Source organism: Gymnoscopelus microlampas, assembly GCF_963454915.1.
Source record: "Gymnoscopelus microlampas genome assembly, chromosome: 12".
Taxonomy (NCBI): domain Eukaryota; kingdom Metazoa; phylum Chordata; class Actinopteri; order Myctophiformes; family Myctophidae; genus Gymnoscopelus; species Gymnoscopelus microlampas.
This window is the reverse complement of record NC_139949.1, coordinates 18,600,326-18,627,109: the sequence shown is the minus strand read 5'-3', so window position 1 is coordinate 18,627,109 and position 26,784 is coordinate 18,600,326. Positions and strand designations below refer to the sequence as shown.

Genomic DNA, 26,784 nt, shown 5'->3' with positions numbered 1-26,784 from the left:
TAAATGTACTTAGTTACTTTCCACCACTGCAAATAGCTAAAATAGCCGGTCTACAAGCTCACAGTGTATAGGGATGCCAGGGGGGACAGCAATAATAGGGACGCCACGGTTAATGTATTGTACTGAACATATTGTGGTGGTAGAAAATTGCCAAAACGGGTCAGGGTTTGTGAAAGGGATGTATAGCTGGATAGCTAGTCAGTGAAAGGCCTTGGAACAAAAATAAACTAACAACAAACAAAAAAAAAGGCCTTGGAAAAGCTACATTTTGGAGCTTTGTTCACCTTCCTTACTTCAATAGAAGCTTAGCTGAATATCTGGTCCTCTCTCTCTCTCTCTCTCTCTCTCTCTCTCTCTCTCTCTCCCTCCTGCTCTCTTTATCTATGTGTAGTATATTTCGTTTTTTTGTGTGCACGTGTTATGTTGTGTGTGCTTGTGTGTATGTACAGTATGTGCAAATGCACCTCACTCACTCAATAGATTGAATGTTCTGTGTATGAATGTGTATGAATAATGCAAGCTAGAGCTACTGAATGAATTGATTTAGATTACACCTACAGTAGAGTTCACCACACGCACGCACGCACGCACGCACGCACGCACGCACATGCACACGCACACGCACACTGACACACACACACACACACACACACACACACACACACACACACTCAATTGCTTGCTCAATTGAGTATGGAAGCACGCACATAAAGACAAAAGCTGAAGGTTAGCCGATCCCTTGTGTATGTCAAACCTCTCCACCCTCTCCACATGCTCTCTCTCCCTCTCTCTCTCTCTCTCTCTCTCTCTCTCTCTCTCTCTCTCTCTCTCTCTCTCTCTCTCTCTCTCTCTCTCTCTCTTCCACTCACTCTTTTGCTTAATGTAGACTCCATAGTACAACAGTGTTGTGTGCCAATCTGCTATTTTTGGGACGCGACACCACCACGAAATTAAATATAATATATCAGGTTTTCACTTTCTCTGCTGTCCAGGCCCAGCAATGCTACATAGGCTATGCAGGGCTCATTAAAACACAAAGCCTATGATATGGGGGGTGTGGGGCATTCTAGACAAATGAGAGTAAAATGAGGACCAGAATTGAAAGGAAATGAATCCGCACACATGCCTTTGAGCCTTCTGGTGTCTTCTTCACATTGTGTGTAGATGTGACATGCATGCTACATCTCCTGTGCACACAAATGTTCAGGCGCAGTTAAAAACACATATCAAAATCTCCATTGTAAGTAAATCAACGATGGCGGACAGAGGCCACGACTTCCTGTCTTTTTTTTCCACATACCCTAAGATAGTTTTAACCTCGATTCACTGAATCATTTATTTTAATTCAGTCACGATACCATAGCCAAAGTGATACCGATACCATAGGTTCACAAATGCTTTCACCATTCACATGTTGGTACGTGTGTGCAAGCATGCATGCATACAATATTAATTGTCCAAACAAGCTTGGCTACTGTAACACACGCACACCCACACCCACACACAAGAGACCAATCACAGTTCGCTGCAACACCAATATCCATAGAGAGTGCAGAGTTCCCCTGAGCTTTTTAAAATCCCTTGGCTCGCAAGTCTTTATCTGCCGCACTGTTCCACTGACAACACAAACCCCTATAGACAGAAAGAGACAGAAAAGACAGATAGCTTGAAAAAGTATGGAGGTTAACTGTTTCTGGTGGACGATTGAAGCAGTAGCAAAAGCAACGGGGATCATGTGGTGCTCGATGTGGCGTTGTCCCTCAGGGGTCGGGGGGGGGAAGGGGGGAGGGGGGGTTCACCAGTCACCTCCCCGCAGTGTCACAGTGGACGTTTTTTGCCAATTTGCCACCATTTTAGCCTCTATCACACGGCACAATCCCCCCAACGCAACTTGTGTTCGTTGACCTTTGAATAATTCACACTGGGGTAAAATGCCCTGTAACATCAAAGCGTCAAGACCGCAGCCGGGGGGGATGGGGGGGGGGGGGGGGGGGGGGGGGGGCGGTGTCAAGGGTTCGGTGGATATTTTTCTCGGACGCCGCATGTTGCCTCATCGCCCAGCACAGGGATAAAAGCCGCAAGCTTTCGCACACAAATCCCTTCAGAAATATTCCCTAAGCGTACGCTTGTGAGCAGAATACGCGATCCCTCGGCCGAGAATAAAGTCCTGGGTAACTCCCGCATTCCCCTTAAGGATTTCTGACCTCAAAACACGAGGCCAGCAAAGCAAAACAAACAAACAAACACATCGATAAATACATAAAAATGACCTGGGAAGTTTTTTTCTATTTTCTTTTTTTTTTCCACTGGAAAATCGCCTGCATGCGCCTTCAGCCGGTGACGAATGGGTGGAGATTACAGGTTGGTGACCAGGCGCACACAGCCACTTCAAAGCTTTGTCCGCGGGAGGCCATTTGTTACCTCCGGGATATCCATCACAATACAGCAGCGCCCTGCGAACTATTCATTTGAAGAAGCTGTGGAAACAGAAAACGCATCCTCTGAGTTATGGCCTGACCCAGGCTGTCTGTCATCCCGCTGCAATACCTTTCTGACAGTACAGTAGCGTGTGTGTGTGTGTGTGTGTGTGTGTGTGTGTGTGTGTGTGTGTGTGTGTGTGTGTGTGTGTGTGTGTGTGTGTGTGTGTGTGTGTGTGTGTGTGTGTGTGTGTGTGTGTGTGCGCGTGTGAAAAACTGTTACCTGTGGACATTCTGCTCAGTCCTCACTTTTGTATATGGCTTAAGTACTTAAGATGCTCATAGTCAATGGAAATCAATGAAGGATACACACTCACACACATATAGGAATCATACATATTGTATCTGTGCTTACGCTTGTGTATTAGTGTGTGTGCGTGCGTGTGTGCGTGTGCGTGTGCGTGTGCGTGTGTGTGTGCGTGCGTGTGCTTATTTGAGTCTGTAATACAAACGTATGTGTGCGTGACGGTCAGAGTGAGAGAGAGAGAGAGAATGAGTGTGTTTGTGTGTATGTCTTTGCATGTCAGTGTGTGTCCATCATCCCTGTGCAATTCCTGTTTGACTTCTCCCGTTGAGGAGATTCATGAGCTTCATCTCCCCAAGGGTGCTTTGTGGAAATTGAAATGTGCTCCTGGAGCCCGGAGGGAATTTCTTTAAGGCCTTAAATGGCCAGGTTTTATGGGCTGTGCACATGCGTGTGTGTGTGTGTGTGTGTGTGTGTGTGTGTGTGTGTGTGTGTGTGTGTGTGTGTGTGTGTGTGTGTGTGTGTGTGTGTGTGTGTGTGTGTGTGTGTGTGTGTGTGTGTGTGTGTGTGTGTGTGTGTGTGTGTGTGTGTGTGTGTGTGTGTGGTGTACCCACATGCATGTGTATACAGTACAGCGTGTCTGGATACCTGCATGAGTGTGTGGGTGTACACACACACACACACACACACACACACACACACACACACACACACACACACACACACACACACACATGCATGCCGTCTGCGTATGTCCTCACACTTGTATTTGTGTACAGAATTGTGTATGTGTGCATGAGTGTGCCTATATGCCGTTTGTTTTTTCACTTCTTCGAAGGAAACGTTTATGAGTTGAACGTGACATGGAGTTTTACAGATATCAAGACATTAGTTGTCTTTGTGAAGAAGCTAAATCAATCCACTCTCCGTTTTTCTCGCACGCACAACACCCTGCTGTGCTCTCAACTCTCAAAGCGCTAAGGATTATAGCATTTCAACAACTGTGGTAGCTTTCAGTCACCGACCTGAGACCTCTCTATCCTTTGCATCCTATTGATCAGAAGCAATAATGCACCAGAAGGTGTGTGCATGTGTGTGCGTGAATGTGTGTGTTATATTAAAAATAAATTACATTAAATGTAATACCTTGAGAAAAGATAATAGTATATGACTTTAGTAGTTTTGTGCATAGAAATACCTGTCTGAATGAGAATTTCATAAAGGCTTTTCCCCCCTTGTTTAGCTTCCAGACAGACAGACAGACAGACAGACAGGAACAGACAGACAGACAGACAGACAGACAGACAGACAGACAGGAACAGACAGACAGACAGACAGACAGACAGACAGACAGACAGGAACAGCGTGGGAACGAGTGATTGGGAGAGAGAGAAAAGTGGTGGACTAGAATGAGTGGGTGTTTAAGCTTATAGACCACAGATTCAATCAGACTTGAAATTAGATACAGATGGAGATGGCACACATTCAACATCTAAATTGGACATTGAACATTATCGATTAAACGATGTTTTGAGAATAGTTTTCATATTAGACAAAGACTCGGTCACTCTGCTCAACCCACACACACACACACACACACACACACACACACACACACACACACACACACACACACACACACACACACACACACACACACACACACACACACACACACACACACACTTGCACACACTTGCACACACTTTTCTTGATGCGTCCTTGCCTGTGGCATATGTACTGTATATGGAATTCCCAGTACAGAGCCATGCTGCCAAATGCTGGAATATTGCAATTACAGCCACACATTCCAATATTGCCTTGCTTCTTTATATTGACTCATCATCTCGCATTGACTTTCTTCTCAAAGTAGTTCTTCATCTCTTCCTCTGCCACGGTGGCTGACTCTTCTCTGCTTTTCTGTTTGTCCCACAAAACTGCTTGGCATTGACTGACCAAACCAGTCAAATCATTACATTAGGAAACACTGTATGTGAAATGTATGTTATTAAATGGTGACCCATGCATGTACATTACTGTTTTAATGTGCAATTAAAACATTTTATTTTGACAAAAGTGGTCATGATGACAGAATTGTATTGCTGGTAATATACTATTATACATTTAAAATTATATAATCAATATCTCTATTTAGACCAGCTGTGGTTGAAGAATGCACAAAGCCATTTAGTCCAGGTTTGGCAGCCAATCAGAGTTAAGTGCTACAAATGTGATTTACATAACCGACCATAAAATGGCTTGTTTTCTCCATTGGGACAAAGAGAGGCTGTGAATTGATTCATAAGAACTTTTCTTATCATGTTTTTCAAATATAGTTCAAAGAGATAATCTACAAGCTCGCAACGTGTCGATGTACAGTACATCGGCTAGTTTAACTATTTGAAAATGTTTTTAAAAATAGTTTCAAAAATGGCAAAGAGGTTTAGGGATAATGGTTAAGGCACTGGCGAAAATAGTCCCTGTTTACTCAGCCAATCCAGACCCAACGTTGAGATGGCTGTGCGCTACACAACCTTTTCCAAACTGAACACACAGAGAAACAAAACTTAACTGTTAGCTCAATCTCACTGTAATTAAGATATTCGATAGAAATTCCAGATTTAGCTACTATACGTCTTCCCATGCAAACTGCTAGCCTAGCCACTTAGCCGGCTCTGCTCTGTGAGACTCTGTCTGATCAGCACAGCTGATTTTTATATTTTGATTGTGTGCTGTCATGCTCGTTTGAGCACGGGTTGAGAGCCTATTTCAACCAATCTGATTGCTTGGTCGGAACCACCTGTTGTAGCTTCTATGTCATAATTGTTTGACATAATCAAAAGGTTAACAATGCAACGCTAATATTTATTTCTGTTGCCAATATCTGAAAGGTCATTCAACCCTCACCCAGAGAGTGACTGTGGAATATGTCTAGGCAGCTTCAGTTCATTGCAGTGGTGGAAAGAAACTAAGTACTGTACTTAAGTACGATTTTGAGGTATTTGTACTTTACTTGAGTATTTCCAATTTCCAATACTTTTACTTTTACTCCACTACATCTCAGAGGCAAATATTGTACTTTTACTACACTACAATTATTTGAAAACTTAAAGGGTCTACACCATGAATTTTAACTTTTTCTTCATTTTTGTGTGTTTTTGGTCTCCCCCACCTCTCTTCTGTTCCAACAAATACCCGACTTCGAGCATGCAGGCTTTCATAGGCTATCTGTGGTTTTCATGTAAATTGGTCTGAAAACAGTCCGTGAGATTTGTTCCCCCACCCTACGTCACGTCTGGGAACAATTCCTCCCGTTTTTCAGTTCTAACCAAAAAAAAAAAATCCAAAAAAAAAAATTTTTTTTTTTTTTTCATTTTTAATTTTTTTTTAATTTTTTCTTATTTTTTTTTTTTACTTTTTCCACACAGAACCAGGACATGACATGCATACAAACTGGCTCACTAGCGCCCCGTGCCAAACAGGACAATGTGGTATTGCAGGTGAAAGTGCTTTATAAGCCAGAGAGAAGTTAGTTGGAATGAGTATATCTGAGGCTTGATTTAGGCTCAAACCTTTTGAAAAACGTTTGAGGGACATAAACAATATGATATCAAATATTATTATTATTTTTTAAATTCATGGTGTAGCTCCTTTAAGTTACTAGTTACTTTGTAGATTTTGATTATTATTACACCACTTCAGTCCTATATACATTTTGTCCATTTGAAAATAGCCGATCTACAAGCTCACAATGCGTCTCGATGCGACACATTGTGATCTTGTACAGTAGATCTGCTATTTTCAAAAGATTTTTATACATTTTGAAAACTTGTAATGGAACATTCTGCATAATGAATAAATACTTTTACTTTTGGTACTTTAAGTACATTTTGATGCCAGTACGTTTACTCAAGTACATTTTGAATTCCGGACTTTTACTTGTAACAGAGTATTTCTACATTGCAGTATTGATACTTTTACTTAAGTAAAACATTTGAGTACTTTTTCCAGCACTGGTTCATTGCCTACTGGAGCTCCTTTGAGGTACAATGAGGCTGTTAGAATGTATATATATATATATATATGTGTGTATATATATATGTGTGTGACACAGTTGTATGGCAAAGAGCATTAAGTTACGGAGAAACATAAAAAGTTGAAATATGGAGATACAGTACCAAGTTTCTGCAGCCCGACAGCAAAGATATACTGTAGCCTATAGATAGTATTGCATGTGCTGTGTGAATAAGACCTTATTTGTCTGGTAGTGAGGTGTATTTGTGTAGTTATTTTCTCAGCACTTTCACAGGAACAGCACATTGAGGTGCAAGCCGCACATCTGTGTGTCTGTTTGAGTACGCATGTAAGCGTTTGTTTATAGCCCTGCTCGCTGTGACCTTTTCTTGGAGGACAGCTGCATAGTAAGTCAGTAGAATGTCTGAAACTGAAAATGTCCTGACATTAAAAACAGGCCACCATTGCCGAAAACCGATCCCGCACACACACACACACACACACACACACACACACACACGTACACGCACACGCACACAAACACAAGCACACAGGCATACAGGCATACAAGCAGACACATGCAAACATCACCCATTTTGATTTTGATAAATCCTGCAGCCTGCATAATTATGCCTTATCTGCAGTTTTGCCTGAAACTGGACAAGACATTTAAACATTTATTCCAAAGTCACAAGTAACTTTTGTCTTTCGTAAATATGTTATTGTCCCAGGGCCTCCGCCAGGCCCTGGGTTGGTCGGAAAGGGAGGTAATCAAGGAATTAGAGGCAGCTAGCCACTGTCTACAGGGTGCATTAAACCTGTCCAATCTGTGTGGTTCTCTGGCTGTCTTCCTGGCCCCTTGTCGTGTTCTTTTGGAGCTCCTTGTCTTTGTGTTTTGTTGATTTGGTGCTTACTTTACTTTACCTGGCAGCATTTGTCCCTGCCAGTGTTTTTATTGGCAACATTCTTTTTACCTTCATTAATATCCCTCACATTTGTTTACCTTGTTATGATGGGAGAGCCGGGCCCATTTCACGTTGAGAGTTCGGCTGGTCTTAGCTTAGCATTCTTTGTTGTGTTGAGAGTTTGTGAAAGCTTTAAATCAGTTTTTCCTCTTTTCTCTCTCTAGCACTGTGGGAGTAGGTTCCCCTAGTAGTTATGTCAGCCCTGGGGATTTCCTTTGCTGCGTGATACGAGCACGAACGCGGCGGTTTCACAGGAGTGTGACTGCTTGTCGCTGCACCAGTCTAGATTTCTATCTGAGAAGACCTTAACGCACACATATGCACTCCCATGGAGAGCGCGCCTAGGGCACCAGAATGTCCAGAAACACGCCCAGGAGCATGGGTCCATAATCTGATACATCGCTTATGCACTATTAGGCCAATACTGTGCATTCTTTTGTTTACAGGGACTGGTTGATTTTGGTGTACTGGGTTGTTGTTTTTAGTCATGGTTGGTGTAGATCATTTCATTGTAAAAGAGGACTTTTTGAACAATGCACTAAGAACAGTTGATAAGGACAGCCAAGCATGTGTCGGTGATAAAAGAACAATGTTAAAATTGTTACAATTTTTACTCCCCACTGCTGTTGGGTGGGCTGAGCTTGTTTGCTCCCTGAATTGGCTTTGACTTTTGAACAGCGGAAAGAATTATTGATGTTACAAATGTAATTGAAAGGGAAGGAGTTGGGATTGGAAAGGATACGACGGCAGGCCGAAATTTTAAAGGGGAAAAAACGAGACGGAAAAGGCTAAATTGGACACTGGATGTGAGAGATAAGTTTAATTAAACAAGGTAAACTGTATGACATGGCAAAGAAGGGAGAGTCTGATTGTGGAAGTGTCAGTTGTCATGATGTTTTAAACAGTTTGTGTTAGGTGCCTAAATTTAATGAGACAAGTTCTGCTGCAGTGTGTGTGTCAGTTGACTGGACACATGCAAGAGGTGTTTTCATAATAACAAAAGCCATTACCGATGACACTTTAACCCATTTAGGCCGGGAAAGAATCTATGTAATTTTTTGATTTCTTTGGCTATTCAAAAATAGCAGATATATCTATTTCTTTTTTAAACCGTGCACCTTTTTGCAAATCTTTGAATATATATATTTTTCAAGCAAACATTTGTAACTCAAATCTTTGCCTCTGGGGATTCTACAAATGTCTTCTAAATCCTAACAGTTTTTTGAAAAACTTATGTTTCAATATCAGTGGTTCTCAAACTTTTTCATGTCAAGGACCCCCAAAATTATATGTATTTGGCCGTGGACCCCCATCTCAAAATATGTTGTAATAGGGACCCCCAGAAGCAAAGATTTGAGTCAAAAATGTTCCCTTTAAAAATATATAAATTCAAATATTTGCACAAATTGTCACGACTCTAAAAGAAATAGCAGATCTACAAGCTCATAGCGCGGCACTCGGTGCCGCGCTATGAGCTTGTAGATCTGCTATTTTTGAATAGCCAAAGAAATCTAAAATGACAGAGATGCGTTCCCGGATTGAACGGGTTAAAACGATCTGAGAGTAAAACACGTGAAATCCACCACTGAACAGATGGTAATTTAACATTGCACTGTAACATCGCAGACAAAATAGCTGTTATTTTCATTGAGAACGCTGCTATAGCCGATGCTTGCTGCTGTGAGGTATAGCCAATATAAGGGAGGTGAATGGTTGACATGAGGATATTGTGTCAGTGTTTACTCTGTTCTCTGGGCGTCCTGGTGATTGGCATTTTCCAATATTCCAATCCCATTTTGCGAGACAAGGCCGTTTGCATCCATCTATTACCTGCATGATGGGCAAAGCCAGTCCATCGAGAAGAAAGTGATTCCGAAGAGTATAGGATTGCATTATTTATTTATTTATTGTTTACCTTATAATACATCTTTACTCTCCCCCTTATCTTATCTCTTATGTTGGATCTCTTCCCCCATTCCTGTGCTTATAGTCCCGTTCTGTAGTGGTATAGTCTATCAATCTGTCAGACAGCAGTGGCTCAGCGGGTAGAGCAACCATCTAGGAACCAGAATGTTCCTTGTTTGATACCCGGCTCCTCCTGGCTTGGTGTCAAAGTGTCCTTGAGTAAAGACCTTAAATGCCCCAGATGAGCAGGTTGGTGCCTTGCATTGGTTGGCTCCACCATCGCGCGCGCGTGTGTGCGTGCGTGTGTGCGCGCGCGTGCGCGCGCTCACGTTTGTGAGTTAAACGCACACTGCAAAGTGCTTTGTAAAAGGGCACTATAGAACTGCAAACTATTTATTTGCCGTTTACCCTGGCCACTGTGTTATTAGCTGAAGGCCATTAACCGCCTACATTGAAGCTAGCATTGTTCTTTGTCTACCGCCACCGTGCCTGCAACCTCCACTAAACAGAGGACACACATTTGATGTTCTCGTGAAATCTTCCAGCAGTTCTGAATATATTAAACACATAAAAAAGAAGAACCTCTGCCTCCCTCCCCCTCAGCTCTACTCTTTTCCTTGTTTATTATTCCAGTAACTCTCACCGGCGTGATTGTTCCCCGATCACATGCATACATTTCTAGCCGCTGTGGCTCTTGACAGTTTGCTCTCCTTATTACTGGATCGTAATATTGTTCATCTATGAAATGAAGCACATTCTACTGTTGAACACAATGCGAGTCACCGCAGATAACTGAATGTCTTAACCCATTCAAACCGGGAACGCATCTGTGTAACCACTTTAACCATTTTTTTGTACTTTGGCTATTCAAAAATAGCAGATATACAAGCTCATAGCGCGGCACCGAGTGCCGCGCTATGAGCTTGTAGATCTGCTATTTTAGAAAAATCGTGAAAATGTGTGCAAATCTTTGAATATATATATTTTTAAAGCGAACATTTTCTCAAATCGTTGCTTCTGGGGGTCCCTGGAACAACATATTTTGAGATGGGGGTTGGCGGCTAAATACATATCATTTTAAAGCGAACATTAATTTTGTTTAATATTTTGTTCCAGGGACCGCATAATTGAGTTACAAATGTTCACTTAAAAATATATATATTCAAAGATTTGCACACATTTTCAAGATTTTGTTAAAAATAGCAGATCTACAAGCTCATAGCGCGGCACTCGGTGCCGCGCTATGAGCTTGTAGATCTGCTATTTTTGTATAGCCAAAGAAATCTAAAATGACAGAGATGCGTTCCTGGACTGAATGGGTTAAATCTGGAGCTGTGTACCATATAAACGTGCACATTCTTGCTTCTTTGTTGGTCTCTCCATCTCTATCTTCATGTTTAAGTGTGGAGTAGAATTAATCTATGGAATGAAGCCATGCACAATTGTGGCAGGATAATGAAGGCATCGCAGAAAAGTGTACACGCACATAATCTTGTTCAAGTGGCGTAAATCAAATATGCTTGATTGGGAAACAAAAACAAACAGCAGAGAGTCTGCGTAACGAGAGACAAACAAAGAATTTCAAGTCAGAATCTAATAATGCACACAGTATGGTGGCAATAGGCTCCATTGAGTAACCTCAATTTCATTTCATTAACACTGTTTACCACCTCATTTATTAGCCCGAGATGAATCGCACGCTTTAGCAAAACCAGCACTAAATCAAATTTAAATAGATTTGTTTTCAATGTTCAGGAGGTATTTATTTGTTTGTTTGTTTATTTATTTAGAGAAAAAACAACAACATGCAGGCGCTGTCGTTGAATTGTGAACAGCAAATGACATGTGCTTGGGGAATTAGCTTATGCACTAGCATATTTGTGATATAGTTGCTATGTTTTTTTTGTGAGCGCATAATGATAGTGATTACTCACTCAGCACGTTCCCACCCGCCCACCAGGTGACAAAGAGCGTGTAAAGACTTCATTGCATTCGGCACACGGCAACAATCCTTGGTGGGTCTCCAACAGCCCAGAGTACAGCACAGCACAGTACTGTGTACAGTACATCAACGGAATATGTGCAGCAAACAGGCATTACTTTTCCAAAATGAGCGAATCCTACAGTATATTAAAATTGCCAAGAGGGTGGGTGGACCAACGGTGGACATCACAAACGTAACATCTACGACTTCTGAGGTGCACAGTTCCGCACCAAACTTGGCACAAACACTAATCAGGACAATAATTGCTCCAATCTGGACCAAAGAGTAGTTGCTTTCTACTAAAATTACCCCAGAATTGTTTCAAAGTGAAAATACCCCTTTAATGTTCTCAGATGTTAATTTTAGGATGGTTTTAGTATAAAGACATGCACTGTAAGCTGGCTTACAACGCTGGACAACAATGTTGAGGCCGGCTAACAAAGCGATTATGCGCCCTGAATGTGCATGAGGTCAGGTGTGTGCATCAACTAATGATTGTAAACAAGAAACCCGTCTATAGTTCCCCTGAATGACCTTTTGGAGTGTGTGAAAGAGAGAGTATACGGTGAGGGGAAGGGCTGATGCTAAGATTCAGCGAGGGAGATTGTTTATGGATGTACAGTGCTGAGAGAGTCAGTGGGAGTGACGCAACGTGTTGTGAGCTTTTAGATCGGCTATATTTTAGTTTAAATGAAACATTAGAGTGCGTGTGTGAGGGAGTAGTGCGGGGCGTTGAGGGCAGCGTTGATAGCTGCTATTATGATGATGAAGCAGTGATAAGATAAAGAGGAAGTAACACAGAATACATTGGAGGGTGTGAACTGTGGAGCCAATAATAAAAAGGATGACTCTTGTATGTTACTTTAAAGCGGCACTTTTTAACAACTACAATATATACAATAACTATTCAACCTCCGCTATCGCGTTGGGATCTAATCTTATTTCTCAACAATGACCGGCTCAACGTCAATTATTCCTTGCTAATGAGTCACACCACAGGATAATGTGTTTCAAAAATTGTGTTTCAAACATTGTGAAAATGCAACCGTATTTTCTCTGCCCTCTCTGCGTTGAACCGTGGGGGCGTGTCTGCTGAAACTTTTACTTTGATTTGCCAATATGTATTTCGGCTTGTGTTTATTGTATGGTTTATGTGTTGAATATGGAAATTGGAAATGTGTAAGGGGGATTATGTTTTGCTACTTTATGTGTTATGTCATGGCGTTAATTTGTTTAGTTTTTACACCGTGGCTGATTACTCTCTCTCCCGCTGTGCATTATGCTCAATCATTCGTTGGTGTCACAATAGCCGAGCTACAAGCACGTTGTGAGCTTGTAGATCGACTTGTTTTGCAGGGCAACACCGTAGATCCATGCCAATATGTAACTTGTGTCCTGTATATTATTGCACTGTAGTTATGATTGGCATATGGATACAGTAAGACCGTGGTGCGTCATCAGGTCTGATTTGAACCCTGGCCAAAATAAATAAAATTAATTTTCCCAGAAGGAAAGAATACATTTTGACATTTTGTGAAATCTAGGTTGCAAATACATTGTTGGCCAATTCTGAAACATACATAAAAGAAAAGAATTGCAAGGAAATGCATGGTCAGTTTATTAAAACCAGTGTTTCTAAATATATTCTAACCAATTTACTTCCTCCCATGTAGCAGTGTTCTATGTTTTTGGCCAAGATGCCAGGAACACTGCAGGTGTAAGAATGTGTGCGTGCGTGCATGTGTGCTCAACCCAGTGGGGGGTGCCTGCATGAACTCTGAACAGTTTATTTATGACAGCTCCCTACTGACATTCACAGAGACAGAACACAACCTGTTCAGAACTCGGTGCCCCGAGGCTTTCTGTTCCAACCACTAACACTACTACTGACTGACTGACTGACTGACTGACTGACTCACTGACTGACTGACTGACTCACTGACTCACTGACTGACTTCATAACTAACTGACTGGATTCCCCCCCCCCCCTCATATTGTAGTGAATTTAAATGTACATGTCTAATATATACAGAGTACTGATACTATCCACTGTATTATCTTGTGGTATTTTACAGTTTTCTTTCCGTATGTGCTATATTAACATAATAACATAATATTTAACATGCATGGAAATGCACTCAATCCGTAGAAATGCGGTGCCTCAGACCCATGTTTAGTACGGCGAGTAATCTGGGCCACGCGCCGTGTTTGAGTCCCCTGGGAATTTGCATCTTGAACCGTGATCTTAATGTCACTACATCAGTTTCTGATCATCTTCCTGTGGTAAATAACATTTGCTATGTATTAATGCATTTGTATGATAATAGGTCTAAATCCATCATAGCAGCCATGATAAATTAGCCCACTGTGTTGCAATGTGAGATGTTGAAGTAGATTGGCTATTTTTGGTGGTAGTATAAATCTGCCCGAAGCTATAACACTGGATCCCTGGCCTCAGTTGTGTTGGGTTATTCCTGGCGGGGGGTATTTAGATGATGAAAAATGTTATACAGTTTGTATGAAGAGATTTCTTAGAAATTGTTATCCACTTGACCCACTTGAACCCCAGCGCCCACTATTCTGTGGGGAACAATCGGCAGAAATAGCCGATCTACAAGCTCGCGCCGCGACGCATTGTGGGCTTGCAGATCGGCTATTTCTGGTGTTGAAGGAAATAAGCTCAGACCAAGTACAGGGCCGACTCAGGTCCGTTTCACTACGTCGAGAGGGCTTAACCCATTAAGACGCATCTGTCACTTTCAGAATTCTTTGGCTATTTTAAAAAAATCTTGAAAAAAAAAATTTGGGATTTTTTTTCAAAAAACTGTTAGGATTTAGAAAACATTTTTAAGAATCGCCTCAGGTCTTAAAGGGTTAAGAGTGGCTAAAGCAATGGTTCACAAGCCTGGTCCTGGACACCCATACTGATCTTCCCTTCTTCCAAAAATGTTGAAACAGGCAGACAGGTACACATGACAAGCAATACAAAACAACTGAAATGCTGAAATACCAATTCATTTCATTTACCTTGTCTCTTCATGTGTAATAGTCCTTGATTATACGGCTGGACTAAAAACCGTTGTTCCTCTTCAAGCGGCGCGCTGGTGATCTAAAGTGGCTCTTACAGTATATGCAGAGTGCAGACACCAGGTGAGATCATGGCCTGCATGTCAGAGCCAATCTTCCAGGTGGCTCTGAATGGAAATTCTCTCCTAAACTTGTAAATGTCAGTGAGTTTTCACCTTCAGAGAACACATTTTTCAAAATAAGAGTAACACAGTGCTCGCCAGTGACATTCATTTTCTCCTTACAAGCTTCAGTAAATGATGGATTTGCAAGAACTCACATCTCAAGACCAGTGGCTCCACTCACTTCTGTACAGTAGCTGCTGTATGCTGGTGCCAAAATCCTGTTTGATAAAGTAGGGCACAATTCTGAATTGCCATGACAGAATACAAAAACCTTAATCTTTGATGCTTTTTTTTTTGTTAACCACTAACCAGGTATTTCCAAGTAGTTTAATTTTGAATGTTTGGAATCTAATGCATAATTAACCAATATTATAACATAACATTTTATATAATGCCAGTTTTTTTTAACCCATTAAGACCTGGAACTGTGTCATTTTTAGATTTGAACTCAAAAATAGCAGATCTACAAGCTCAAGCTCGAGCTTGTAGATCTGCTATTTTTGAAAAATCGTGAAAATGTGTGCAAATCTTTGAATATGTATATTTTTAAAGCGAACATTTTTAACTCAAAACTTTGCTTCTGGGGGTCCCTGGAACAAAATATTTTGATGGGGGTCCGTGGCCAAATACATATAATTTTGGGGGTCCTTGACCCCCCAAAAATATATATACATATATGGTATATATATATATACATATACTGTATATGTGTGAGAGGCCGATAGCTCACAGCGCCACACAGCACAGGTTGGATTAAGGCTCTGGCTCTGAGATGAGGTTCGTGTTTTTTTTCCAGTGGCCTGGATTTTTAACTACTACAGCACCGACAAGCTGCATGAAAGGGGTTCTGTACCCCTGGTGTGATAAATACATGCTGTATGCACCCTAGGCACAAATGTGTCCTAATGTGTCTTTAGTGTGTCCCATCGAGTCAGCAGAGAGGCCGCTTTGAGCACTTGCCGTTGTGTAATGGATTGGGAATACTCTGCTCATAGCCTGGTAAGATGAAGGAACAGAGTGAGTCGAGTGAAAAGTGTTTTATTCAATTTCAGCTCACCAGGACCTGCTGAACTGTTGTTCTGGTTGCCTGGTAACTGTAATGCTCCCAGATACAAGTGCAGAGATTTAGAGAATGTACTGAATCGGAGTCGACTCCTACTGCTTCTCTCTCTCCGTTTCCTCATTGTGTTTGGCAGCCACCTCTCTCTCTATCTGACTTTCCCCTCTCTCTCTCTCTCTCTCTCTCTCTCTCTCTCTCTCTCTCTCTCTCTCTCTCTCTCTCTCTCTCTCTCTCTCTCTCTCTTTCAGTCTCTATTTCTCTCTTTCTGTCTATTGCTCTAACTCTTTCTGACATACCTTTTTTACTTTTTTAGGACATACATAGTGTACCTTTTAGGTGGCACTCATACTTACATACATACATACATACATACATACATACATACATACATACATACATACATACATACATACATACATACATACATAACATACATATGACAAACATATGACATACATATGAGATATATACATACATACATACATACAGTGCATATCATACATGCATACAGGCCAAATGAACAAACATAATCATCCTCTTTCACCCTCTATCTTCTGTCTCTCTTTCCTCATCTCGTCTCTCAGAGCTCCATGTCTTTCCACTGCCTTCATTTGTGTTAGTTCTCTTTTCATGTCCCCCCCCCCTTCTCTTTCTTCTGGGGGCGAGCAGGTGGGGCGTTAGTAGCTGTAGAGATCGATTCTGCCCCCGCCATCTCTCCCCAGGCTGAACAGATTTTTTGGATATGACTTTCCGCTACGAGATCATACATGTGGACCAACGTTCTGACAGGGCAGTCATATCTAGACAGAATGCAGGAGTGAGGGCAGACTTATGTGAATATTTCACCAAGCCTTTGGTCTGCGGGAAGTATAAGCCCCCTGTGACCATGGGAGATGAGAGATGATGTGACATTTGCTATTCCACCTCACCTGTCTGTCTGTCTGTATGTAACATACGTTGGGTTAGTGTGTGCGCGTGCGCGTGTGTGACTGTGTGTTTTTTTGTTTGTTTTGTTTTTTATCCCACAAATTTGAAACCCATTTTTTCACCAAGTGCCAATTGCCTATGTAATCCTGGGAACTACTCTCCCTCTGCCAGCCTAGGGAGAGCCCAGAACTGAGCTCATGCCTCCTTCAAAGCATGAGGAACTAGCAAGTCGGTTCTTATCACCTGACAGGGGGGAGTTTCCCCGATTAGACGTGGAAGGAGCATGTGTGTGTTTATTTATGTATGCCCTATTCAAAAATGGTCAGCATATTGGATATACAAGCCGATCTACAAGCTTGTAGATCTACTACTTTTACATTTTAAAAAGTCGGCTGCTTAATTGCAGATACCGATATGGTCAAAAAAATGCACACACATACAGTACAGTACATTAAACGTGCACATGCATGAGCTTGCACAAGCACGTGTGCATTCACGCACAGGCATGCACCTGCCAATTTGTGCCTACATGCAAAAGCTCACACATGCAAACCGTTACATGCACGTGCAGACTAGAGGTTTTCCCCAGAGCAATTACATATGTGTGCAGTATGACATTCGCATACAACCCTGATACAGGTTACGCACAAACACACCTCCAGTGTGTGGACGAAAGCAGGTGTTTGTTAAGCTGGGCCATTTAAACTCTTCTCCAAGTAGAGTTTATCAGTCAACTTGACCTTTTGAGGTCAAGTATAATTACCGCGTGAAGTTTGAAGGAGCAACGTGAGCCACGCTAGGTCAACCTTCCTGCTGTGAGGATTTCAAATCATCCCAGTGTTGTTGTTGTGACGTCTTAGCATGGGGCTTGCTATATACGGTGACTGACAGGGAATAAGGGACGTTCCCCTGGGTTTAATTATCCAAACAGCTCAACAGTGTCCTACCAATACTGTCTGTTATTGTTTGTGCATACAAAGGCATGCGCTTCATTTGTGTGTGTTTGCGTGCGTGCGTCTGCGTGTGTGTATGTGTGCGTGTGTGTGTGCGTGCGTGCATGCTCGTGTGCAAATATTAGTTGTGTACATGTTTTGACTAGCATCTGTGTGCCTGCGTGTGTGTGTGTGTGTGTGTGTGTGCGTATGTGTGTGTGCGTGCGTCATTGCGTGTGCAGAGTGCATTTGGGCATTCATGCGTGTAAACAGCAGGACTCAGCTAACTGTATGAAACCACTCCACCACTTGTTGTCTTGTTTCAGATGACGCTGTACGTACAGCAGTCAACAGCCTAATGGTAGAAACAACCCCATCCATCTGGGTCCCGAGAGCACCATTATTATCAAACAAAGCATGTGCTCGCACAAGGATCACGTAATAAATGGGGGCTAATTGAAAGGTGCCCATAAGGTCTCTGCACCATAATTCTGCCGCTGATAGAACGTAACCAACAGCGTTCCCTCGAACCAGACTGACAGAGATGAGAATAGAGCGATCAGTATCGTTTGGGGGGCCGCACTCACACCGAGTGACTGACGGTGAAGATAAAGACGCCACCGCTACACTTCAGAAATCGGCCCGGTGACCTTTTCCGGGCATTGATCTAATCACTTGTTCTCTCTCTTTTCTCTCCCTGTGCTTCTCTGCCCCCCTCTCTCTATTTTTCCGCCTCTCTTTTCGCCTCTCCTGTCCGTCCTCGTTGGGGATTTCCAGGAATGGCCTCAAAGAGTAAAGCTAGAGGTGAGTCGTGCTCTGCCTTCCCTGCTGTTCTTCTCTAGATAGAAGGTTTCAAGAGTCTATTGTTGCTAGGAGACATAACACCTTTGTCAACATCCGCTCTGAGAAGACTAAGGGATAAAAGGATTGTGCGGTCACTTACTGTAGGCCAGTCGTTCTGATAGTTTGTGTCATTTCGGTGCACTTCGGTGGTTAGCCTGTTAACCAGATCTTCACAAAGGTTGAACTGTCCATGGCAGCTGTGTCATTGTTTACACCCTGAAAGCTGTAGTTGTACAGGAGCCGCTAGCTGGAAGCACTGCAGATATTATTATCCAAGAAAAAAGCCTTTTTCTTTTTCATCACTCAACATCATCATCATATTCATTCAACAAAATGTTGAATGAGGATGTTCTATTTATCTCTTTGGAATATTTTATATTTTCACTTTGAAGTTTGTCATTTTTTTCTATATTTCAGCTGTTGTTTAATAGGCTCTATGGCCTCTTCTTACTTCCATCCCAGGTGTTACCAGTGATACTAATGAAGGTTCGTTCCATTTTGTTCCAAACAGAGTCAGGGTGCTGATATTGTGCATTTTGGCTTACAGGAAACACTGCTACACCAGTGGGTCTCAAAGTGTGGTCCAGGGACCCTCATGGTTCCTTGAGGGGGTTCCAAATGGCCCCTTTGGTGTGTAACTCTGAGAGTGTACAAATGTGTACATTTGTACACTCTCAGAGTCCTTGAAATTAAAAGGTTTGAGAACTACTGTGCTACACTAAATGGAACAGAGCCTTCATTAGGATCCTTGGTAATACCTGTGAAGGAAGTTAGGAAGAGGCCCAATTTCTTTCCAATATGGCTGCTGTGCATAGAGCCTATTACAGTATGTTGCCTTATATTGTAGGCTTGTGTGGCGTATCTTACTACACTGGTATGACCAGCTGACTATTCTGTAAATGAATCCCCAAGTATACAATATGCTTACGATTACGCATTTAGTAGTTTATGTATACACTCAGTGTTTTAGTGAATATTAGAAACTCATTCATTTCCCTGTATCCATATAGCCAGAAATCCCGAAAGGCATGTCAGTGATAACTGAAACCCCAGCGTCCATATTCTGGGGGGAACATTGGCCAAAAAAATAGACACATTGTGGGCTTGTAGATCGGCTATTTTTGAAGAGATTCGGAGAGATTTGGTCAAAAGTGGTCAAAGTACAGTTTGTAACTGAAGTCCGGTTCTCTAAGACTACAGGGGTTTAAGTGGCTAAGAGTATAAGATCAGACCAGAGCCAGAGTTCCCGCACAGCACAACGTGGGTCCGTTTTAGAGTTAAACCACACGCTGAGCATTTTACTATGTTAGAGGCTTTCTCCTTTGTTTCTCCTCTGCTGTCCTCTTCTTCACCACCGCTTTAACGTTATTAGATCATGGCGAGGCAATCTCTTTTCTAACACATCCGAGCGCAGGAAACACAGTAATAAGCTGCAATGACCTAAATAACGCAAGATAAAACACCACAAGACACAACATAACATAACAGAGCTTCCAGCATATATATGTCTACATTTACAAACTAAAGTGCACATCTAGATCAAAGATTGGTGGAAAGAAAGCAGAAAGGAGGGGGGGGGGGGGGGGGGGGGGGGGAGGATAGATTAAAATGTCCCTTATTTAATAATATGATATCAAATAAGAGACATCTTGAACACCACATTTGTGTTTCTGGCATTCTATAGCGCGTCCCAGATGGCAGCTTATCAAATTAATTAAAAATGGGATGAAAGTAATAGCCTTGAATTTGCTGAAGCTGTTTCCTTGTCTGAGCCTCATAAATCTGACAGTTGTGTTTCATTAGTATTATTTTAGTGGTCATAATCGCATAATTTGGCAAGTAAACCACAATTCTTGGCCCCAAGTTAACCATAAAAAGTTGAAATGCCTATTATACAATATGATATTCCTATTCCATGTTTTTTACTCAAGTTTAAATTCTATATTGTTCAGAATAGTATATGAACCTGTGTTGTTTTAGAAAGAAAGCCTTGGTTAGCCTCTTTAGCTTGTTACTGTGAGAAACATGGGCATTTGCTTGCTTTTGACTCTCGGAGCAAAGATGTGATGATAAACCAAATGTAATAATAGTCATCAAATGAATATCCCGGGATACATACATTTATTAATGGAATGACAGAAAGATTACTGAAAACAAAGTTATGTCCATCTTGTCCATGTGCTTTATAAATGATTTTAATGAAACAAAGCAGGGTCGCTATTATCATTATTATCATTATTATTTAGTACTACAGTATTACTAGTAGTAGTAGTAGTAGTAGTAGTAGTAGTAGTAGTACTGTAGCAGTAGTAGTAGTCTTAATAGTAGTAGTATTACAAACATGTAACTGGTCAAGTTAGAAAGTCCATGATGTTGAGCATGAGACAAATAGGCTCTATTCACAGCAGCCAGCCTATAATGAAGACATTCACAGGTGTTACCAATGATACTAATGAAGGCTCTGTTCAATTCTGGTCAAACAGAGTCAGGGTGCTGGTATTGAGCATGTTGGCTCACTGGAAACACTCTGTTACACCAGTGGGTCTACAGGTGGGGTCCAGGGACCCTCATGGGCTTCCAAATGGCCCCTTACAGGTGTGTAACGGGTCCATTTGGTTCCATTTGTACACTCTCAGAGTTATGGGGGTCGTGGAAACCACTGTGCTACACTAAATGGAACAGAGCCTTCATTGGTATCATTGGTAACACCTGTGAAGGAAGTGATAATATGGCTGCTGTGCATAGAGCCTATCACTGCAGGAGATTAAAATGAGGCCATCTCAGTAGACTTTGTGGCAACATTTCAGAGAGATCTTTTTATGCAAAGTAGAATAGGGGCAGCAGTGGCTGTGGAGGTAGAGTGGCTTTCTGGAAACAGGAAGGTTCCCGGTTTGATCCCCAGCTCTTTCGATGTCCTCCTGCCTTAAAGTATCTCCTCCTTGTCTCCTTGAGCAAGACACTGAACCCCTAACTCCTCCCCATGTGGGTGGTACCTTGCGTGGTTGTTCCTGCATGCTGTGGGTGTGTACATGGGGTGAATGTAATGCACATTGTGTGAAGCACTTTGGCTAAAGGCTCTTGAGAATATGCAGACTATTTACCACTTAGAACGGTGCCACCGCAATTCGTATTTAAAATCAGTAGCCTCTTGGAAATCCATTAAACTAATTCCACCTCACAGAGGCCTGTGTACAATATCATCACTCTGGATTATAGTGTTAGCTGCTCCCGTTTCATTTGAACCCCCATCAGCTTTACATTGTCATTATCTGCGTTACTATAGCTTTCTGTCTGTCTGTCTGTCTCTCTGTCTGTGTCTCTCTCTCTCTTTCTATTGCTCACACACATACAGCTCCGTATAGATAAGAGAAGTGTATATATAGCCTAGCAGTGCTTCGCTGTGTCTATTTGTCTGTCAATCTGTCCACCTTCTCATTATCATAGAGACGTCCACCTCCACTCTCTCTGCCTCATTATCAGCGACAGGCCCGATATCACTTATTTTAACAGCTATATTCAATGACAGGCTTTCTCTCTTTTTTCCCCCCTTTATAATCCACCCCCTCGCGTCTGCTACTTCTAGTTGTTGCTACCCAATTTGAACCGTCTGTTGCTGAGCTAACATCCATATCGCCCTGTCTCCGGTGCTTGAATCATCCTTAGGGTCTATTTCTCATTCACCCACCTCTTAAAGGCCACACCGCTACCTTGGCCTCACCATTCATCCCCCTCTCTCTCTCTCTCTCTCTCTCTCTCTCTCTGTCTCTCTTTCTCTCTCTCTCTCTCTCTCTCTCTCTCTCTCTCTCTCTCTCTCTCTCTCTCTCTCTCTCTCTCTCTCTCTCTCTCTCTCTCTCCTCGCCCTCTTGTGACAGTATAGGAAATCCATTGCGTCCTTAATGGGGGCAACAGAGTCTCTGTACATCAGAGTCAAACACATGTCTCCTCTGCTATTTTGGACATGTCATTAAATTGTCAAAAAAACAAAAAGCAAGATTTTTCAAATAAATAGCCAAAAAATAAATAAATATAAACATATATTGTGATTATTGCCGGTCTCGTGAACATCTGCTATTTCAGCCTCACCACACGGTTGTGCGACAAAGTCTACAATAGGGCCACAGTGGTTAACCCATTGAATCCGGGAACGCATGTCTTGTCATTTTAGATGTCTTTGGCTATTAAAAAATAGCAGATATATACAAGCTCAGAGCTCATAGCGAGTGCCGCGCTATGAGCTTGTAGATCTGCTATTGTTTTGAAAAATCGTGAAAATGTGTGCAAATCTTTGAATATATATTATTTAAAGCAAACATTTGTAAAAAAAAATGTTCCAGGAAGGAACGCCCAGAAGCAAAGATTTGAAAGAAACGTTCGCTTTAAAAAAATACATACTCAAAGATTTGCGCAACTTTTTCACGACTTTTCAAAAATAGAAGATCTACAAGCTCGTAGCGCGGCACTCGGTGCCGCGCTATGAGCTTGTAGATCTGCTATTTTTAAATAGCCAAAGAAATCGAAAAAATTACAGAGGTGTGTGCTCCCCCGGATTGAATGGGTTAAAGGCCACCCTGCTACCTCGCCTTCATCCCTCTCTCTCCTTGCGACAGTATAGGAAATCCATTGCATCCTTAATGGGGGGAACAGAGGCTCTGTACATCAGAGAGTCAAGCACATGTCTCCTCCGCTTGCCTGGCTGGCCTCTATAATGAGCCTATTGGCAGCGACACACACAAGGCAGATAAGATTCATGCTGATCTTTGGGTAGATAAAGGCTTGGCTCAGCTAACAGCACCAGTTCATCAATCTACTGTGTGTGCGTGTGTGTGTGTGTGTGTGTGTGTGTGTGTGTGTGCGTGTGTGTGTGTGTGTGTGTGTGTGTGTGTGTGTGTGTGTGTGTGTGTGCGTGTGTGTGCGTGCGTGCGTGCGTGTTCTCACAAGGATAGAAAGACAGGGACATTCATGGGGGGAAGTGAGGACACACAGTAGTACTCTTTTTTGTTGTTGCATTTTTCTGCTTAATGTTTATCTATGCCAGCCTGTAATTCTATACATTTACCATAGAGGTATAATATAACTAGAGGGCGGATTGCCCCGCCCCCAGCTATCATTTCAATGAATGTGCTCAGTGGCGTTTTGAAGCACCCGGAAGCCTGCCGGAAGTAGAATTATTGAGTTGTTTTTGACACACCATGCGCACTAGTGTCCTTTTTGCGTCCTACGGCAGCCCGGTTGCCAAGGAATGAACGCAAGATATTTATGAAATACTCTCGAGATGGTGGCTTCAATGTTTCTCAGCAACTCTGGGCGCTTGACATTTACACCTGAGACACCATAGAGGAGTTATTAGCCTGGCATGGCCACGACTAATATCACTGCATAGATATTAGTCTGGAATCTCTGTGTGGAACCTGCATTTCCAAGGGGCGAATTCAAGAAATGCCTCTGGTGATAAAGCCGTCCCATATTTGCATACTGGGCCCTGATTGGTCCCGCACTTCTTCGGAGGGAGTGAAATCCATTCACAACTGAGCGGTGCCAGACCAAATCTGTCGAGGGCATTTTTTTTCCTTCCAATGGCAGATTCGTCTGGTTTCCAGGCTATAGTTTCATACATGAGTGCATTTTGAGTGCAAATAACTATTTAAGCACCTATATATCTAAACCCACATTTAGATGATAGGCAAACATTCTGTGAAAATAGCAGATCGCTTTGTGATTGGCTATTTTCACTATTTAGTGATGGGGTTGAAGTGGTTAAGATAAGGTATTGTAGTAAGGATTAAGTTTAGGGTTGAGCAAGCAAGTGACTGACAGAAAGGTGAGATTGTCTTGTTCTACGCCAACTATGTGTGGGCTTGTACTGTACATATATACATGCAGTCCTCCTCCAAACGTAGCCCATTGTTCAACAGCAGAGATGAATGTTCCTGTCCACATACTTTGTGCTCGTGGAGAAATGAAACCGGGTTTATTTTTAGAGAATGTGACGACGTGACATCATAGCTGTCAGGGATGCAAATGAGAAGTGAAAAAGCACCTCATTAAATACTCCAAACAGGTGCCTGCACATGTGCACGTGTACACATGCGCACGCACGCACGCACTCACACAAACACACACACAGATTCCAGGTCACTGAGAGCACAGAATCCCTGTTCGTACGCATTATCTGAGGTCACTTTCACAACAAGAGAGTAAAAGCTTTCTATCCGTTCTTAATCTTGTGGAATCTATCAAAGAGATATGTCTGAAATCAAATTCTTCATGGAAATATCTCTTGGCCCCCATTCTATTTCCACCATACAGTATGTAATGGTGTAACACTACCCTCTCAGGAGTGTTGCCTGTGGATCTGTTCCTTGTTCTCCTTTCTAGCAGTTGTTCGAAATGTTGGTTATCTCTGAAATGAAGTGTGCGTGTGTGTGTGTGTGTGTGTGTGTGTGCGTATAACTCTGGCTTAGAGTGTCAAATATCTGACATGAGTAAAGTATGGCATGTATCTCACGAAGAGACCCTGAACGCATCAACATCTCTATCTCTCGATTGTAACTATGACCTTTGGCCTTTTCCACCTAAAACGTAATCACTTATTCAGCAGCCTATTCTTCTTCCCCACCAAGGTTCATGAAAGTCCAGACATCCGTTTTTCAAGTGCTTTGCTAACAGTCAGACCTTGACTTTGATTGTGGCCTCGACCTTCAATATGTCTAACCCAAAAGTATATCATTCTCTTTGAGGCAGCTTACTGACTGTCCAAGTTTCATGGACGTTCAATTCTCAAGTCATCTTGCTAACACACGCACACACGCACACACGCACACACACACACACACACACACACACACACACACACACACACACACACACACGCACGCAGAACTGGTTACAGTACATTTACGCCACAATCAAAACACTTAAGATGCAGGACGCATTTTAAGTCAGTCAATCCATTGTTCAGCTATTATGTTCCATAACGTCTCTTATATCCCAAATGGAAATGTGGGCTGCATCATCGCATGGCAGTCAAAATACATGCTCATTCTTCGAGCAGCGTGACAAGTTGTAAAAATCCCTACACATTATATTTAAATGCCTTCAGGCCGGTTTAGAATTTCGAGACGAGATCTTCGGCGGCACCAGACAGCGCCGATGATGAGCTTTTAAAAATCAGACTCGACACACTCTCTGCCCTTTAAATCTCGCACAACCCCCTGCAGGGATAAGCGCTTTCCCCGGGCCTCTCCTGCGTCTGCTAACACATCACCAAACGTTAGAGAAATTACACTATGTAATTTTGATTAGGGTCAGTCTGGAAGCGCTGGTGTCAAGCGCGATTATTCTGATTTCTGTACCGAAGGCCGCGCTGGCCCCGTTATCCTCTCCCTCTTGCCAGTTTCAAAGTGCGGAAACGCATTGCTTTCACCACCAAAGACAAACACAAGTCAAGCATTTTTCCTCTCCCCATGGATTCTAGGGGCATTCGAGTCTCAATAGCTGTGGTAAGCCAGATTCCCTCGTCTCCCTGCGAGGAATGTTGGAGGCAATGACAGAGAGTGCTGAATCTGTGCTTTCAGGACGCTTGGAGCAAGGGAATAAACAGCAGGGGGCACAGGCTGGGCTTTTGTTTGTGCTACTGCATATGAAAAGAACAGGAATTAATGCTACATTTTATAACGTTAACACCGCTCACTATTGGCCGGACCTTCTCGGCTAACGGAGACAATGCATTCACATGCGTTTGAAATGCGTTTGAACACTTACACATAGAAGCTCATACTTTATGTATGTATATGTGTATATGTACTCTGTCTGTGCATGTCTGCAAACACAAAAAAATGCATTGTTATGGAAACAGTCCTGTATGACACACCGCGCACGCATGCACGCACGCACGCACGCACGCACGCACGCACACACACTCTCACACTCCTTGTCTGTCCTTCACAAAAGGTCAGCCTAATTTCACTGCTTCTTTGCTGCTTTGTCGCCTGTCATCTCAGAAAAGCCCTTTTTAAAGAATGAAGATTTTGCTCTTTGCTTCTTTTTTTCAAACTCGCTGCCCATACCGAAACATGTCCCCTTGAAGCCCTATGAAACCCAGTCAATTCCCCTGTGTATTATATGAGTTACACATTATGTGTGTTATGTTATAATGTATATTTATGTGTGGTATACAGTATCTAGAAAGAGAACGTGACTTCACCTCATTGAAAGTAATAGCGAAAACCTCTCAAGATGGCAC

At 42.4% G+C, this 26,784-nt stretch overlaps 1 protein-coding gene across 1 annotated transcript in view; it reads left to right on the top strand.

Moving 5' to 3' along the window:
• cadm2a (cell adhesion molecule 2a) overlaps nt 1-26,784 on the top strand; it is a 406,511-nt gene that overhangs the window by 262,382 nt on the left and 117,345 nt on the right. Inside the window, exon 2 of the mRNA XM_084074746.1 lies at nt 18,477-18,503. Coding sequence (XP_083930872.1) covers nt 18,477-18,503 — 27 coding nt within the window. The remainder of the gene's footprint in view (nt 1-18,476; nt 18,504-26,784) is intronic.